Consider the following 16,150-nt stretch of genomic DNA (forward strand, 5'->3'; position numbering starts at 1 on the left):
TTACAGTCATCCTTTCCTTAATGATTTATTGAAATATCTAGTAGAGATCTATGGTTGACATTTTGAAAAAGCACACCTCAAAAATGAACTAATCATCCTCTACACCTCAGACAGGTTTGCAGAAAAATCTCTGTATCAACTGTTTATGTTTCTCAGTTCAACCTCATTTGGAAAAGCAATACCATAGCTTCATATTTTAGCTTCTCTTATAACAATTATACTAATATCCACTTCAGCCATAGAGATCTTTTTCAACAGTGAAAAAAATTAAAAAATGCTTGTGACAGAACTGGGCAAATGAGGCTCTCATATCTGGGTCTCGTTTCAATTGAACTGGAACTTTTATCAAGTCTCCCAGTAACAGTTTTACTTTTAAATAAATTAAAATACAAGACATGTTTTGGTATTTCATTACTTATTTGAAACTGGTAAGCTTTGAAAAGATACACCCTTTTTTTTTTATGGTACAAACTTCCAATCTCTTTTATGTAGTGCTTTAGAGGAGTATATTATTATACCAACCCATGTCAGTGACGAGTTACATAGATCTTTAGAAAAACAAGATGTATAGTGTATAAAGTATACATGTTACTTTATTTATATTCTGGAGGATTACATATAAAGTTATAAGAATTATGTATTTACAAGATAGTTGAGTGTTATTTAATGAAATACATTGCAAAACAACTTTATACAGTGGTCCTTATCTAAAAAGAACTGTAGGTTAATATTTACAAGTTCTTCTATTCAAATGTAATAATTAGTTTTATTATACCTGATGATAGCACTCTTAAGATACTTCATGGCCAAATATTGTTCTCAGACAAAACTTTCAGAGACACTGGCAGAAACTGCCTAACTTTGAAATATGAATCTTTCACATAACTGTGTAAGGTCATGAAACAAAGTACCATTGAAGATGTATAATACACTCTTGTTACTACGTGAAAAAATATGAAGCAAAATCTCTAATAAAGACTTAGCCAAACATTTTCATTTACTGAGTCTTCACAAAGATAAATATTTAAATCAGTGCTCAAGTTTTTTGTTGTTTTTCACTCAATGTAATTCACAACAGCCTCAGTGGAAAGTTCTGTAAATGTTTTAAAGTTATAAATTGATGGAGTAAAATATTCCATTATTTAATAATGCAACTAAGTATAACTGTTTTTGCATTTCAATATATAATTAAGGGAAAGACTGATGTCTAATAAAATTCATTTTCTGTTAATATTTTCACCATATGCTGACAATATATTTTATGACAAGCCTAATACCCATCTTTCAATATGGCTCATAACAAAAAGAATGATTTTTAATTACTTTAATGTATAAGCATAAAATAAAAATAGAAATTGCATCATAGTTCATTAAAATATGTTTAAAAAAATTACCATCAACAACTACATACACATTACTCCCAATGGTTTTTAACTAACAGTAAAAACCACAACACTATGAACAGACAGTGACAAAACTGTGAAATTAGAGATCTCAAATAACATGAAGTTTTAAACACAGAGTGCACAAGATGTAAATGAAGGAAAAACTTTCAAAGAGTACTTCACTATAGGTTGAGAAAAACTGCAAAAAAATTTAATATAAAAATGTTTTGACAATTGAAAAATTATTGTACTACAATTCAGAAGATTCATATAAGAATGCACTTTTTATATATGTAGTTCAGAGAATAATAGCTGCTAATAGTTAACAAAACACTATCTACACTTAAGACTAGTTGTATTTATATATATATATAAAAACAGACTTTTATGTAAATCTATGTTTGTTTATTCCCAATTTACGTTACATTTAAGCTAACTTCACAGAAATTGAAGCCATTATATCCTGGTGAAAGGCTACTATTGCCATCCTAATGTTTTTTTGTCAGCATCAAACATTTTTAGCACTGCCACAGCATTTTTGGGCTTAATATGTGAAACTGTCTCAAAACAAACTGTTAAAAAGTCCATTGTGACCATATTCAAAATGGCTGCACAGGTTTCAAGTAAAACATCTTAGAAGCTTCATATGTAGTCAATTGAGAGATTAATGGTAAATGATGATGACACACTGAAGAGTAGCAAGCTTTCAGACATGATCATCTGTTCAGGGGCTAATTATCTCTGATAAGAAAAAATACAATAATAAGCAATGAAGAGAGCTTACACAGTGGAACTTTATGTTCACAGCAAAAACTACTGTCTTTAAATACAAAGTTTCTGTTAATGATAATATAGCCAGTCACACCTCAGTCTGCCTGATTTACTAATAGTAAAACATAATTGTTATATCTCATAATTTGTACAAGTTTCACCAAAACTGGATTCATCCAGCTTAAAACTACCAATGACAGACTTACTAAACTCTGAAGAGAGGACAAAATTCAGAATTGAGAAACTGACTTTTTCTTTTGTTGTGGTATTTACAGTATATGATATTTTGTTTCTGAATTGGTTTAAGTCATGTTTAGTTTTGTAGTTAGTTGCAGATATATTCTTAAAAGAATCAAATCACCCATAGTATTTTTGTTTTCATTGTGTTATTTTTGTGTTTGTTGGTTGTTTAGCATTTATCAGCATAAAGCAACTGGGCCACCTGCACCAAACAACCAGTACAAAAATGTAAAAGTAAAATTAGTATAAAATGTAAAAATAAAACAAGTTAAAACAAAACAATGTCCAAAATTTGGATAAAAGATTCTAAACAGAATTAAATAGTCCAATGGCCTGTAAAAAGTTAAAAATACAAAGATGAACAGTGTCGCCATTGCTAATGACACTGTCCAGCAACAGGGGTAAATCCAGAGAAAAGACATGTCAAACATGGTGCTGTTCTTTACAACCACAATGACAGCATGACAGTAAAATATAGGCTATCAGGACTTTCATGTCACAAAGGCCACATGCTGGTGGACCAGTCCCAGATAAAAGAAGTTGACTGCCAACTGACATGGTGCCAGGGCTTCAATACAGGACCATAATCCATGTACAAGATAGATATGACTGTTGAGGCACCAGAGCAGATGAATTTGGCTGCAGTGTTAGAGAACTTGTTCCTGTGAATACTAACATGGCCAAGTATCCAGAAAAACTGGAGAAGGATAAAAGAGAAAAAAAAAAGGGCCAGGTGTTGTTGAATATTGATGAGAACAAGGTGAAAACATTTATTTGTTTAAGCAAACTGCAAGCAACAATTAAATTCTGACAGTTCTTCTTGTTTTTAAAAATTTTATTTTGCATCAAGTTTTATCAAATTATATATTAAATTTAAAACTTTTCTAAATTATTAACTACTTCAGAATCTTTAGATTTCTTAACAACAAAAAATTACTAGAGCTAGATCAATATTCCTTAGTAACTTAAAAAAAACAACATATATTCAGGATAACTTTCACCTCACAAAAATTGTCCAAATTCCCAGTCATCTTCATCTGCAGGATTGAGCATGCCTTGAAACAACTGGTCAAAACATGGAGAGGTTAAATCATTAAAATGCTGGTATGGGCTTGTTGAAGAGAGTTGAGACATACACAACCAGCAAAAGTATGTGTTGCATTTCCAACATGTCATCTTGTTACAACCATCTCTTTTCTATAATGTAAACAAATTTTATGGCATTCAAAAATACATTACATAAATCACGTATCACTCTTTCCTTTAATATAAAGCATAAAAATGTTGGTATAATGGTAACTACTATGCAACTTGTTTTATTCAAATCATTACACTTCCATAATGTGAAATAAGAATTATACACATGTAAAAACGGCTGGTATGGGTCGAGAAAATTTTCTCAACCCACACCAGCCATTTTTACATATATATTTTTCTCTACAAGTGGGTTTTCTCAACATCACTGAAATAAGAATTATTATACTTCAATCATAATGTTATTTATGCCTCTGTTTAAATCATCACTTAAGAAAAGCCATCAAAATGGAAGCAGATATGCAACAAAATCATCATATTGAGAAAGGTAAAAAAAAATGTGGAAAGATGAGGTTATACTGTAATATGCAAGGAAAATGGAATATAACTCAAAAGAAGCCAACAGTGAGTAGAGGGATTACAACTGTATTTTAATGTTCGTGTAAATGAGAAGGGAAAACAATATAGTGGTAGGTCACTAAATTGACTTCTTAGAAGATACCAACACAAATATGAACAAGAATAAAATAGAATGAAAGAGTCACATGACAAAAAAATGGACAGTGCAATGAATTAGTGAAAAAACAAATCAAAAGAGGAGTATTTAACTCTAAATTCAAAGAGAAAAGAAAATACTCCAGTAAACACTGGAAAACATACAATATACCATGGCCAAGACAAAGAAAAATAAACTAACTATAGTTTGTTGATTAAATTGTTAAATAATATAATAACTTATCTACTCGTAGTAACTATGTTCATTAACGTTTTGTAAAATTATTCATTAAACCAATTCTTCTTCTTCTTCATTTGCCGTAATCCCATCTAAATTTGGGTTAAATGCTTGAGTACTTTGTATTATCTAATAATTTTTACACATAAGTGTTTAGGCCCTAACAACAACCCTAAAGGATGAGCATGTTCAATTACATGAATTTGATATATTATAGGTCAAGTGTCCTAACCATCAGGCCATGCAATTCTACATAATTGTCACAAACAAAATCAACTAATCAAAATGTTTACAATTATTACTGCTTTTCATTATACCAAGTTATGATGAAATCAATGAAAGTAATAAACGTAAATAAATCAGGACTTTCAGTTATTCTAAATGTGCAGCAATTGAAATATTATCATTATAATTATATTATCATTATAATATTTCAATATTTTAAATTAATTCAAGGTTTATCATCTTAGCCAATTAGTGTCATGATTCACAAAATTATCAGCTAATCAAAATTATGCCTTCCGAGGATCCCAATTATATTTCTTTGTTGTTAAACACAGCGTATCCCAAACTTTCTTGGCTTATGGTGCTCCTAGGCAAAAAGAAAATTCTAACAGTTCAGTTTATTAAGTAGTTAGGTCCAAACAACTTAATACTTAAGCATTTATGTCCCAACAACTCAATAGCCATTTGAAAGAATACACATAAATTGAAAGTAAAAACAATATTTGTATTTCATTTTTAAATGGCCACAATTACTAGCAGGATGTGTACACCTGTTGAGCACTGCACAGCTTCTCAAACCTTGGAATCAGATTGGACACTGCCAGCATCATTTCCTGTTCTACATTGATTTTTGCATGGTACTTGCTTTTTATCACAGCAATTGCTAAAAACCCAGCTTTGCAGACATGATGTTACAAATGGAATTAGGATTCACCGAGCTTTAGCCTTAGCAGCAGACATCCGTTTTTTTACTGACATCCAAAACTCAGTTAGTTCAATGCTGCCAAATTCTGTTTTCAAAATCTTGTTACACTACAACTCAATAAGATTTTCTTCTTCTGCTGAGGTAAATTTAGATGGAGCCTTAGCCTTGAATGGGTCTTGGATCCAATGCAAACTTCTCCATATCTCCTGGAAAGTAATTTTCAAACTAGTCAGTGAACTGTGTTAGGTGCTCCTCAAAAACAGATTTTAGTTCGTGGGTCAACTTCATTGGATGTAACAAACTATTACAATAGGGAGAAACAGTCTTTGTCACCATCTTCATTCTATTTTATTCTTCATAGTGGTAAGCTTTTTCTGCAAGTTTCAGAATGTGTGTGTTGCTCCCATGCAGAGAGATTCAATGCAATGTTTTCTGAATAGATTACACAAGTATGTTAATTCTGACAAAAAATCTGTATCCAAGAAGTTTTTAGCACATTCGTGTTCTTCTTCTTTGAGATAAGAGTAGAGTTCCTGTTGTAATTCGAACACACAGGACAGCCATCGCGAGGTACAATAGCTTCTGTGGCCAAGTTTTTATAAAGTTCATCACTTTTAACACTCTTTCCAGGACTAGGTTCAGTGGAGGGCTCAAGTGCTTTGATTCAAGGGATTCCCTGTGGATTATGCAGTGGGTCCACAGTGCATAAAGCTTTGCTTCGTACAAGTGCCTGCAATCCTCCATAACAGCCAGACATAGAGCAACCACCATCAGTACAGATGGCAACACACTTAGTCCACTCCAAGTTGTTTTTACACATAAAAGTGTCAAGGATCTTAAACAAGTCTTAAGCCTTTGTACCTGCAGTGATACTTTTACAAAAGAGAAGGCCTTCCACAATTTTGCCACTATCCATGAACCATGTAACAAATCAAATGAGCATCCTTGTTACTATTTGTTGCCCCACCTAAATGAAACCTAAATTTCTACCCTTTCATTTTATGAAATAGCTGATCATTGAGGTCTTCAGCTATGTGTTGGATTCTAGGACTGATAGTATTGTTGGATAAAGGCACCTTTGAAAGCAGTCTTCCCACAGATTCATCAAAAATAATGTTCACCATATCCACTGCAGCTGGTAAAATCAGTTCTTCTGTGATGGTGTGAGACTTTTTACATTTCCAGACTCTATATGCAACCTTGTAGGATACAAGCAAAGCCTTGCTTGGTATTGATGCTTGTTTAAAAAATGTACTTTTTTGTTTTTTCAATTCTTTTAACTTTCTGGTAAAATAATTGCAGAATTTACTAAACACGTTAAGACGATTAGTCTCAAAGTGGTGTTTTAATTTACTTGGAAGCATGCACTCTGGAGCCAAAACTTTTAGATGTAATAAACACTGTGGACACTCTTCATGATTGATATCTACAGAAGTAAAACCAAAATCTAGGTAACTATCATCATATTTCCATTTCTTCACAACCTTGCCACTGGTCTGTGGTTCACTATCCTTTTCTTTACTCCCACACTTCTTATTAATGTTTAAAAGCATTTCCGTTTTTATGCACAATGACTAAAGATCAACAAAATAATTCACTAAAATTTGCTGGACCTCAGAGACACTAGATCACAACACCCTTCAGTTATTTTGATCACTAATGGACCTGGAGAGTAAACAGGTATTTATATACAAAATCTAAAAAATCAGAAAATTTAAGAAGTCACTGGCATAGCCAATAGTGCAAGCAAACAAAAATATATCTTAAACATTCGAGAACATCATTAAAAGAAATTTAGTGCAATCTAATGTTAAAGCTGCAAACTACTTCAAGCTAGTAGTTTGTGTGGTGTCCAACAGGTATCGATATTGCTGTGTCTCCCTCGAAAATTTGAAATATCCCACGGCCCCCCTGTGACTTCACCACAGTACCCTGGGGCACTGCTATGCACAGTTTGGAAACAACTGGTTAAGCATAAAGATACGTAACAGAATTGTTAATATTTTTATGACAGTGATAACTACTATGTACTGTTCTTTTTATTTGAATGAAATAATAATTGATTAGTTAAACATAATTTATCAATGGGCAAGTTTATTATTTGATTAGCAATTTCCACTAACTGCCAACCAACCTCAACTATTAAAATCATTATGCTAATTTAGTACCACTTTCTAATTAGTTACATTCACCAAACCAAGAGGACTAACAACTGCATCATTACTTATTACGAGGAAATCAGAAACAATAAAACAAATAAAATTAATGAGAGCTCCAGGGCAATTATTCTCCTGTGTGTGAAAACAAATGCAAAAATGAACTACTGGGAAAAGCAATAGCAACAACCAACATGAAACCATGACCTAAAGAAAAACATCTGTACAGAAATAAAGTTGAGGAAAGTGTGCCATAGTCGGGATTTTCAGTAATGACATAACTCTAGTGCAACTTTCTATATAAGGTAAAAAGGAAAAAATGGATACAATGAGGCCCGAACAGGTGGAAAACAGCTGTATCTTGAATTGTAAACTCTCAAACAAGAAAGGAACTGCAGTGACACCAAATGAGGTTTGCACATAAAATACACCTTTCCAGTTCACAACCAAGTTAGATTTCAATGTACATATCTCAAGAATATCATTTATGGTTAGAAAACATGCAAAAATCTCTTATATAATAATGAAAGCCCAAAATTATATAATGTAGCTAAAATACCAAGGTTTTCATGATTCAGAAAAATATCTGGGGTTGAAACCATATCAAACAGAAAGGTACATAATATACACAGCTGAGCTGTCTCTGCCAGAGATGAAATAAAAAGATCAGTAAGATATGTGTTTATTGTCCAAAACAATCTTTTAAACATCCACCTAAGTGAACTAAACTAGATCTTGATTACCAACCATTTTGAAGCAAACATCTGATGGCACAACTCTCCTACAACAAATACACTGCATCCCAAGGCTTAAACTTCAATACACAAGAAAAGGGCCAGAAGATTTTTCATTAAATACATCTCTCCCTCTTAGGACTTGAATAAAAGCATTGACCACACTGAACAGAATAAAGATATTAAAGTTTCAAGTTCAGTAAAACTGGAATATATAATATAAAAATTAACCAAACCACGAAGGAAAATCTGCCACGGACCTTCAAACTCCAAGCACCACATATACATATAGATAATTTTTGACTTACTTCAATTATCAAAGGTTTATTGTATTATGTGACTCTCATTTACATAACCCCAGGTATTTTAGTTTTAGTTTCTAGGTTAATTAAAATTTGATCCAGTAATTATTAAAAGTTAAAGTTATGTGGCTAAAAAAACAAAATTAACAGAATTCAATACACCTGTTTTTTATTTAATAAAGCATATAATTCACAATAAGATAAATTTAATAACTATAAGTAATGTAGAATAAATTTATCAATTTATATGAAATGTGATTTGTACTTACGTTATTTACATATATTTTTAACACTTGTATATTTTCTGTAATAAGCATTTTAGAAATGATCAAAAATGTGCATGAGGCAATTATTTTGTAAAGATGAAGTGAAAAACAGATTCCAATTTACTCATTTCTACTTATGCGTTAAATCAACACAGCTTAAAAATGGACAGAAAGAGGGTACATTTATGGCATTTATGCACAAAAATGACTTCAAACTGATCAATTCAATGTTCAACAGAGAAAGAACATACACAACAATTTTGTGAATATAAATTTTTGCCCAAAAAAGGAGTCAAAAGTGGTAATTTCAATCACAACTAGCTATTGCTGATATAATTATTTCATCCCCAGATAAATTATTTTGATAAAGTATCTATCTTTACTAATTTTTCTAATGCCTGTTTCTAAGAAGGATTGTTGTGATATTAGCTCAACAAGGTTAAATTTATTTTTATCACTGCAACAAAAACACTAACACAGATATGATGATGACAGTTTATCTGTTGCTCTGTAGACACTACTTTCAAACAATTTTTTTACATCAAATTTTACAGGAAATGAAAAAGAACTCTTCCAATATTAAGGTTAAAATATTAAAGGTAAAAATTACCATCAAAAAATAGAAATCTAATTACTACATAATAACTAGAATTATAAAAAGCAGATTTTATTTAAACTTCACAGGACATTTTCTTTTGTGGCTAGGGAAGAATCTTACTGACTTTGGAATTAAGATCTGCAGCTATCATTAAACAAATAGGAATTTTGCTGCTGTACAAAAGTAACAACATAAACACAAACAAACATGAAATAATATTTACTAATAAACCAAACAAAAAGGCTCTTTACTAAAGTATAGATGTTTTTATTGCAGCAACAAAATGCTTTTTTAAAATACAGATATATAAAGAAGGTTTTCACTTTTCTGTAAAACCAAAAAAACACAGACAATTGTACATTTCACAAAAGTTTACATTTTCCAACATTGAAAATGTATTTCTGATACATACATACTTCCTTCCACATAAAGCTATCACAAACTTGATTTGCCCTTTAAGCATTTCTAAAATTCTAACAGTATACCAGTCTTCTAGAACCATTCATTTTTATTCCATTGAAACAATGTGCTGATTATGTGATTACCCTACACCAATCATATTGTGCTACCTATAATAGTGCAGGTAACTCCCTCTACCATTCCAGCACAATACTCATTTTTGAAAATTAGCAAACACAAACTAGAAACACAGGCATATCAATGGGGATATAAGTACCTATCAGCAAAACTTTTTCAGTGTTAGAAAATGTTAACTTTCAAAATGGTACTTCCTTTCTCACCCAAAGTTAGAATCCCACACTGCAACACTAGAGGGGATGGTGAAGGTTCAACAGTAGAACAACTGCTGTGATAGAATAGGTGTGCTATAATTAGAAAGTGGGTACACCTGAGGGTACTACTGAAAGAGTTATGCTCTTTGTTCAGTAATGAACACTGTAAGATGTATGGTTGAATGTAATAGCGATGTGCCACGTAATATAGATTTCACCTGTAGATAACAGATAGTACCTTAGCCCTCCACATGCATAACAAGTGTGAGCACATAACACAATGATAGTTAAAACTGAGGAAGGTGTCTGATAATCAGATACAAGTATATGCAACTAGGAGTAAAGGTTTGCAAAATGTATATGAATACGACAAGTGTGGTTCAGATGGGCAAAAAAAACATCTCAGGAAAGCACCTTGGTATATGTTGGACTATGTCAAGTACAGTCCCATCCATATTCTTGAAGCAACTTGCATAAGATTATTCTTTTAATATTTTGTTCGAAATTGACTTGATGTTCAACAAGTGCACTCATCCCTTGCAAAAAATATCAGTTGGAAGCAGCTTATGATATCATGATGTCACACACACATACCCCAATAACAATACATTATCAAATAAATATACAACTTCAATAATCATATCAATATGCAACACAATTAATGCAAATAACTTTATGATCATAAAATTACATAGCACATTAAAGTGCATCAGTATAAATGCTATGTTTTTGTAAATACATCACACAATCAACAATCATACGACTGAAGGGTTCTTCAAAAGATGGGATAGGTTTTTAAAGGAGCAACAAGAATTTTCTGGTTAGGTTTTTCAACTAATTGGCAGGTATGATAAATTTTACAAAACTGAGAAACATTTTGCATAATTTATGGCCAAAAAGAATGTCATAATTTTGTTAGATGTCTAGCTGACACCTAAATGACCTCACACGAGGAATTTATGGGTAACTATCAATATTTCATAAGAATATGCTTTGGGAACAACAACTTGATAAAATACAGCCCAGTCCTCTGAAGCTGGTACACCATTTTTGGGAAAAAAACCATTTGGAACTTTCTCCAGTTCTTTCTTTGGGAGTGCATATTTAAATAGTGAAGATATCTATAGATCCTCTTCTTGTTCAGTGATCAGCTGATTACTTACAAATGTAACTTCCCCAAGTGAACTAGATCCCTCATGTCCATCATTGCCACTCACCAAAAAATTATTAGTAGGTACCTTTTGGATTCAAAAAATGTCCGAGACAAATCTATATCATCTTTTGAATATGTGTCTAGGATCTTTTGACTTAATTTCTTCTCGTGAGTCACAGCACACAAGAAAAACACATCAAGATTCTCCCCAACAACATTATCCTAAGATGAAATAGTGACAGGCTTGGTAGCCATTTTAGGAACAATAGCTTTTCATCCATATGAATCATTTCCCAATAATAATAACAATAATAATAGTACATCATTCTTACACATTACAGTTAACCTTCGATGAGTTTCCAATTTATTACAATATGTACTATGATTTCAAATAGTCTAAAATTCTAATTTTTAACTTAGAAGTTAAATGAATGTAGATATGTATCAAATTTATGATATTTACTAATAAGATTGATACACAAAATTTTCTTTCTTAAACCAATATACTTTAATATACAAATAACAATACAATTTATACTAATGGTTATTACTAATAGTTATTACAAATAACTTTATATACAAAAGTTTCACAAACTTGCAAACAATATTAAGTGTTCTAACTGGTCAGGAACTGAATATTTTATGGAAGGTTCATGATGAGCAAATTAATTCCAACTTAATAAACTAGCTCTCTGTTCTTGGCTTATCTCATGCCATTTACCAGCTGACTTTTGTCAAATAATGTCCTCAAATACTAACATCTGTAAGTTAATTGACTGACATTAAATAGTTTGTAATGTTTGAAATTTACAAATGTTGCTGGTTAAATATCTGTAGTTTTCTGATTCATAAGCAGTTATCACAGTTATAGCTTCAGAGTTTTATAGTAAAACAGCTATGACAAACCCACAATATTCTTAGGAAAACTGTCTTTTGACATGTTAATTAATAAATGTTATGCAATGTCCTAGAACATTCAGAAGGCAATAATGCTGGAAATCACTAGTATTTTACATACACACATAGTAAACTGTTTTTTCTTTTGCTTGAGAATCTTCTATAAATTTAGAGAATAGGTGAGGCTCTCACAATACAGACTTAACAATACAAGTCACATGCATTTCTAACTATATATTTAATTAAAACAAACATAGAAATTAAAATAAATATATAATAGTAAATCTATTAGACCCTTAATTGGCAAAGAAGGTCTTACTCAACCATAACTGGTCTTGAAACTAGGTTTGATATTAAATGAATGTTATCAAGAAAAAATTAACAAAGCCACCCTCCATATGTTGAGCAACAACAATCACCAATATGGAGTCAATATACCTTCTAACAGCAGTTGAGTCACCCAGCATAAAGTAAAACATGTATGGGTATGGGATTAGCTGTGTCATTTCTCAAAGAATTTCTAATTACATCAGCCCTTATACAACTGGCCAAATCAACAACACAGGATAATTTGATGAACTACATCAATACATAGACACAAAAGAACTGGGTGTTGCCTCCTTTACTTTTATCAAACAGCAATAATCATATAAAACATGACTAGGTTTTTTAAAAAAATGTCAAGAAAAGTCTTGATGGTTTTGATAAAATTTTATCCTGATTATATGAAAATTTAAGTAAAGCAACTGCATTTTTAAAATATTAAACAAACAGGTTTTTGCTAGATGGCAGGAATTTCTTTTCACAAAAAGTGGTTTTTATGGGTTACAGTGTACTCATCAGAAAGAGCAGTTGCTTCCTGTAGTTTAGAGATCACCTGCACAATGTTTGAATTCCTCAATTAGACTTGTTTAATTTATTGAAACTGTTGCCAATACTCACAAAAATTATATTATTGATCAAAATAAGCTTTTTTTTTTGTAGGTAAATTCTACATAAGTTTGTTTATCTTTCTTGTGATAACCTCAAAACTTTTGCAATAACCTCTGGTACTAACTGATAATTTGAGAATAGCTGCTTCAACCTTATAATCTGTACATTCTTTCAGAGAGATGAGCAATATAATTTTCATAATGCTTTACTCTTTTTATAACTGACCATTTTTTGGTGGGCCATTCCATGGTTTAGGAAACCTTCTCAAAATGAAGGAAATATTTCTTAACTTCATTTTCATTAAATGAAGGTACTTTAACATATCAATTTAGTTCAGAGTTGTCATTTTGCCTTGGTCAATTGGAGTTGAGTCTAATTTCCTTCTTAATTTTGATATGAGCTTTTTCAACCTCAAGATATTTACTTTCTCTTTCAGCTGTAATAGGAGATCGTTCTTTCTCTTTGTTGGTTTCAATAAGGACTTGCTCTTTCTAGGTTTCAATACAAATCTGTTCAAGCTTGATTTGTTTGATTTTTAGCTCGATCTCTAACGTATCTTTGTCACTCAGCCCCAGTTGATTAGTGGAGATACTAAAGAATTTCCCAATGCATCAGAAAAGAAATAATCATTGATTAGTATTTCAATAATGTTTTTAGTCCAATTTTTTTCATTGCTTTCCTAACCTCTAACTGTAATATTTCGGCAATTTTGAGCAATTCACTTTTGTTATACCTTTCTAACTGTTCGAGGGAGGGTGTTTAGAGGAAACCTTAATGATCAAATATGATCAAATCTTGTTGGCACTGATAAATTTAGACTGAATTATGATTTGATTTTGAATATAGATCAAATTTCGTCTCTAATTCAGATCTTGGACATGTTATAAGTTATCTAGTTCTTATCCAGTTTATTACATTACATATTATAATTTGAAATAACCTGAAGCTGAGTTAAATTTTAATTTAGATGTTAATTAAATACCAATACGTATAAAATTTATCATATGGACCCACAAGATTGATATACACATTTTTCTTTCTTAATGCAAATATACTTTAACATACAAACAATAATACAAATTATAATAGCAGTTATTATATATAGTTAATACAAATAATGATTTACATATATAAGGGGTTAACAAACTTACGAACAATATTAAGTCTTCCTTCCAGTCTGGAACTTCCTTGATATCTTACAGAGGGTCTACTATGAACAAATTAATTCTGAGTCAATGTAGATACAATTCACTTAACAGGGAGCTATCTAGCTCTATTCTTCACTGCTCCCACATTGTTTAAAAGCTAATTTTCCACTGCTGAAGTTATGTAATGTTTCTATAAAAAATATTGATGTCTGATGTGAATTCACTGAAGTTAAATGTCTTGTAATACTCCAAATCTATAAACATTCCTGGTCAAATATCCATAGACTTCTGATTAATAATCATTTACCACAGTTAAAGCTTTCAAGGTTTATAGCATACTAATTGTAGCAAACCAACAATATAAAGCAATCTCTACAGTTGTGATGGCTACCTTTTATAATCATTAGATGAGGTCCTTCTCTTTTCAGTTATAGCTGTGTAGTTATAGGAAAATAACGTAAAAAATTAATATCACTAGCACTAGTTATGCAACATATTTATCAGTGATATAAGAAGCTCAGGCATTGTGTGTCATCATGTCTAGTACAGTTATGAAACTATAATCAAAATTACTCAAGATGAAAAAGGAAATTCTAAAATTCATCTCTACATACTAACTCAAAGTTAAAAGCAAGCACTTGGCACTTACACTTGCAACCACACACATACAGAAAAAAAATTAAAAATTAAATAAGTCACCTGATGTATTATCATAGGTAAAGGCATCATCATGGTTAATATAATCAATACTTTGCTTGTGTGCACTGTGACACATGTATCCAGTAAGGATATCACTTAATTTTTCCATTTATACACACTGTCAAATTCTTATCTTACCTCAATGGAAGTATTACAATGAGGACATTTTTTGCTATTGATATCAATCCACTTCTCAGATAGTGCATTATCCACAAGTGTCTGCAATGTTTTTCGACCATAACGAACCTCCAAGTCTTGTTTCTGCTTCCCAACAGCATTTAAATATTTTTCCATAATCTCTTTTTTCTCATCTAAAACAAAAGTACATACACAAACAATTATGTTTCTATCACTGAATTATTTCAAGCTAATCGAAGCCCAATAAGATTAAGCCATTTTTTCTTACCTACTTTTATAAAGCTGACACTTTTACTGCTATAATTTAAATGATATCCTCCTTACAACAGACATAAAAGCTTTATTAACATATGAACTGAAGTGAATCCTGCATTGTATTCTATATATAGTAGCTTCATAAAAACAAAAAAAAATTAATGAATTTTCACTTTTAATCTCAGATAATACAAAACTTACTTCTAACAAAAACAGTCTAGTATTTTAAAATAAAAGTTCAACAACCCACAGTTACATTTTAAAGGCATAAGACAGCAAGTACACTAGACAATGTTTTCAACCAACATCAATACTGAATGCAATACTAACTTCAGAAAGACTTGTACCATGAATGTTATTTAGCCAGGTATTAAGTGGTACACATAACACAAGATATCACTCAGTTAATACAAATACATTTCTTGTTTCTTTACAGTAGCTGTCTGAAACTTGTTGGCAATAAATTTCAACAATAAATGAACACCATACAATCTACTTGTTTTAAAATAATAATATATTCAAAACAAGTCACGCTTCTGCACAAACCTATGTTACACTGATGCTTATCATAGTTGGACCTACAGCTTCAAATAATTATCTTTTTCTCTCAAAGTCTGCACAGACTGTTTGAGGAACTTCTGGATACAACTGAAAAGATGAATTATTTCTTTTTTCCTTTGTAATTAGAATGTATTTATAACACATGACAGAAATTTATATATATATATATATCCTCTAGTGTCAATATTTAAATATTCACATAAACAAGAAACTCTTAAAAGTTTTGAGAAAGATGATGTCAACAATCCTACAAAATCTGATTATA

At 31.1% G+C, this 16,150-nt stretch overlaps 1 protein-coding gene across 7 annotated transcripts in view; it reads right to left on the minus strand.

Annotated features, from left to right (window-relative positions):
• Window positions 1-16,150, minus strand: part of LOC143225272 (E3 ubiquitin-protein ligase RNF14-like) — a 91,865-nt gene that overhangs the window by 10,666 nt on the left and 65,049 nt on the right. For 4 of the 7 annotated variants that reach the window (XM_076454387.1, XM_076454369.1, XM_076454378.1 and 1 more), the window contains 2 exons: window positions 15,070-15,242; window positions 3,398-3,593 (listed from right to left, as the gene is read on the minus strand). In XM_076454387.1, coding sequence (XP_076310502.1) covers window positions 3,399-3,593; window positions 15,070-15,242 — 368 coding nt within the window. In that variant the 3' untranslated portion in view covers window position 3,398. Of the gene's footprint in view, window positions 1-3,397; window positions 3,594-14,235; window positions 14,423-15,069; window positions 15,243-16,150 lie in introns of those variants that run through there. The other 3 variants (XM_076454397.1, XM_076454414.1, XM_076454408.1) reach the window with 3 other exon arrangements.

Source organism: Tachypleus tridentatus, chromosome 1 (genome assembly GCF_004210375.1).
Source record: "Tachypleus tridentatus isolate NWPU-2018 chromosome 1, ASM421037v1, whole genome shotgun sequence".
Taxonomy (NCBI): domain Eukaryota; kingdom Metazoa; phylum Arthropoda; class Merostomata; order Xiphosura; family Limulidae; genus Tachypleus; species Tachypleus tridentatus.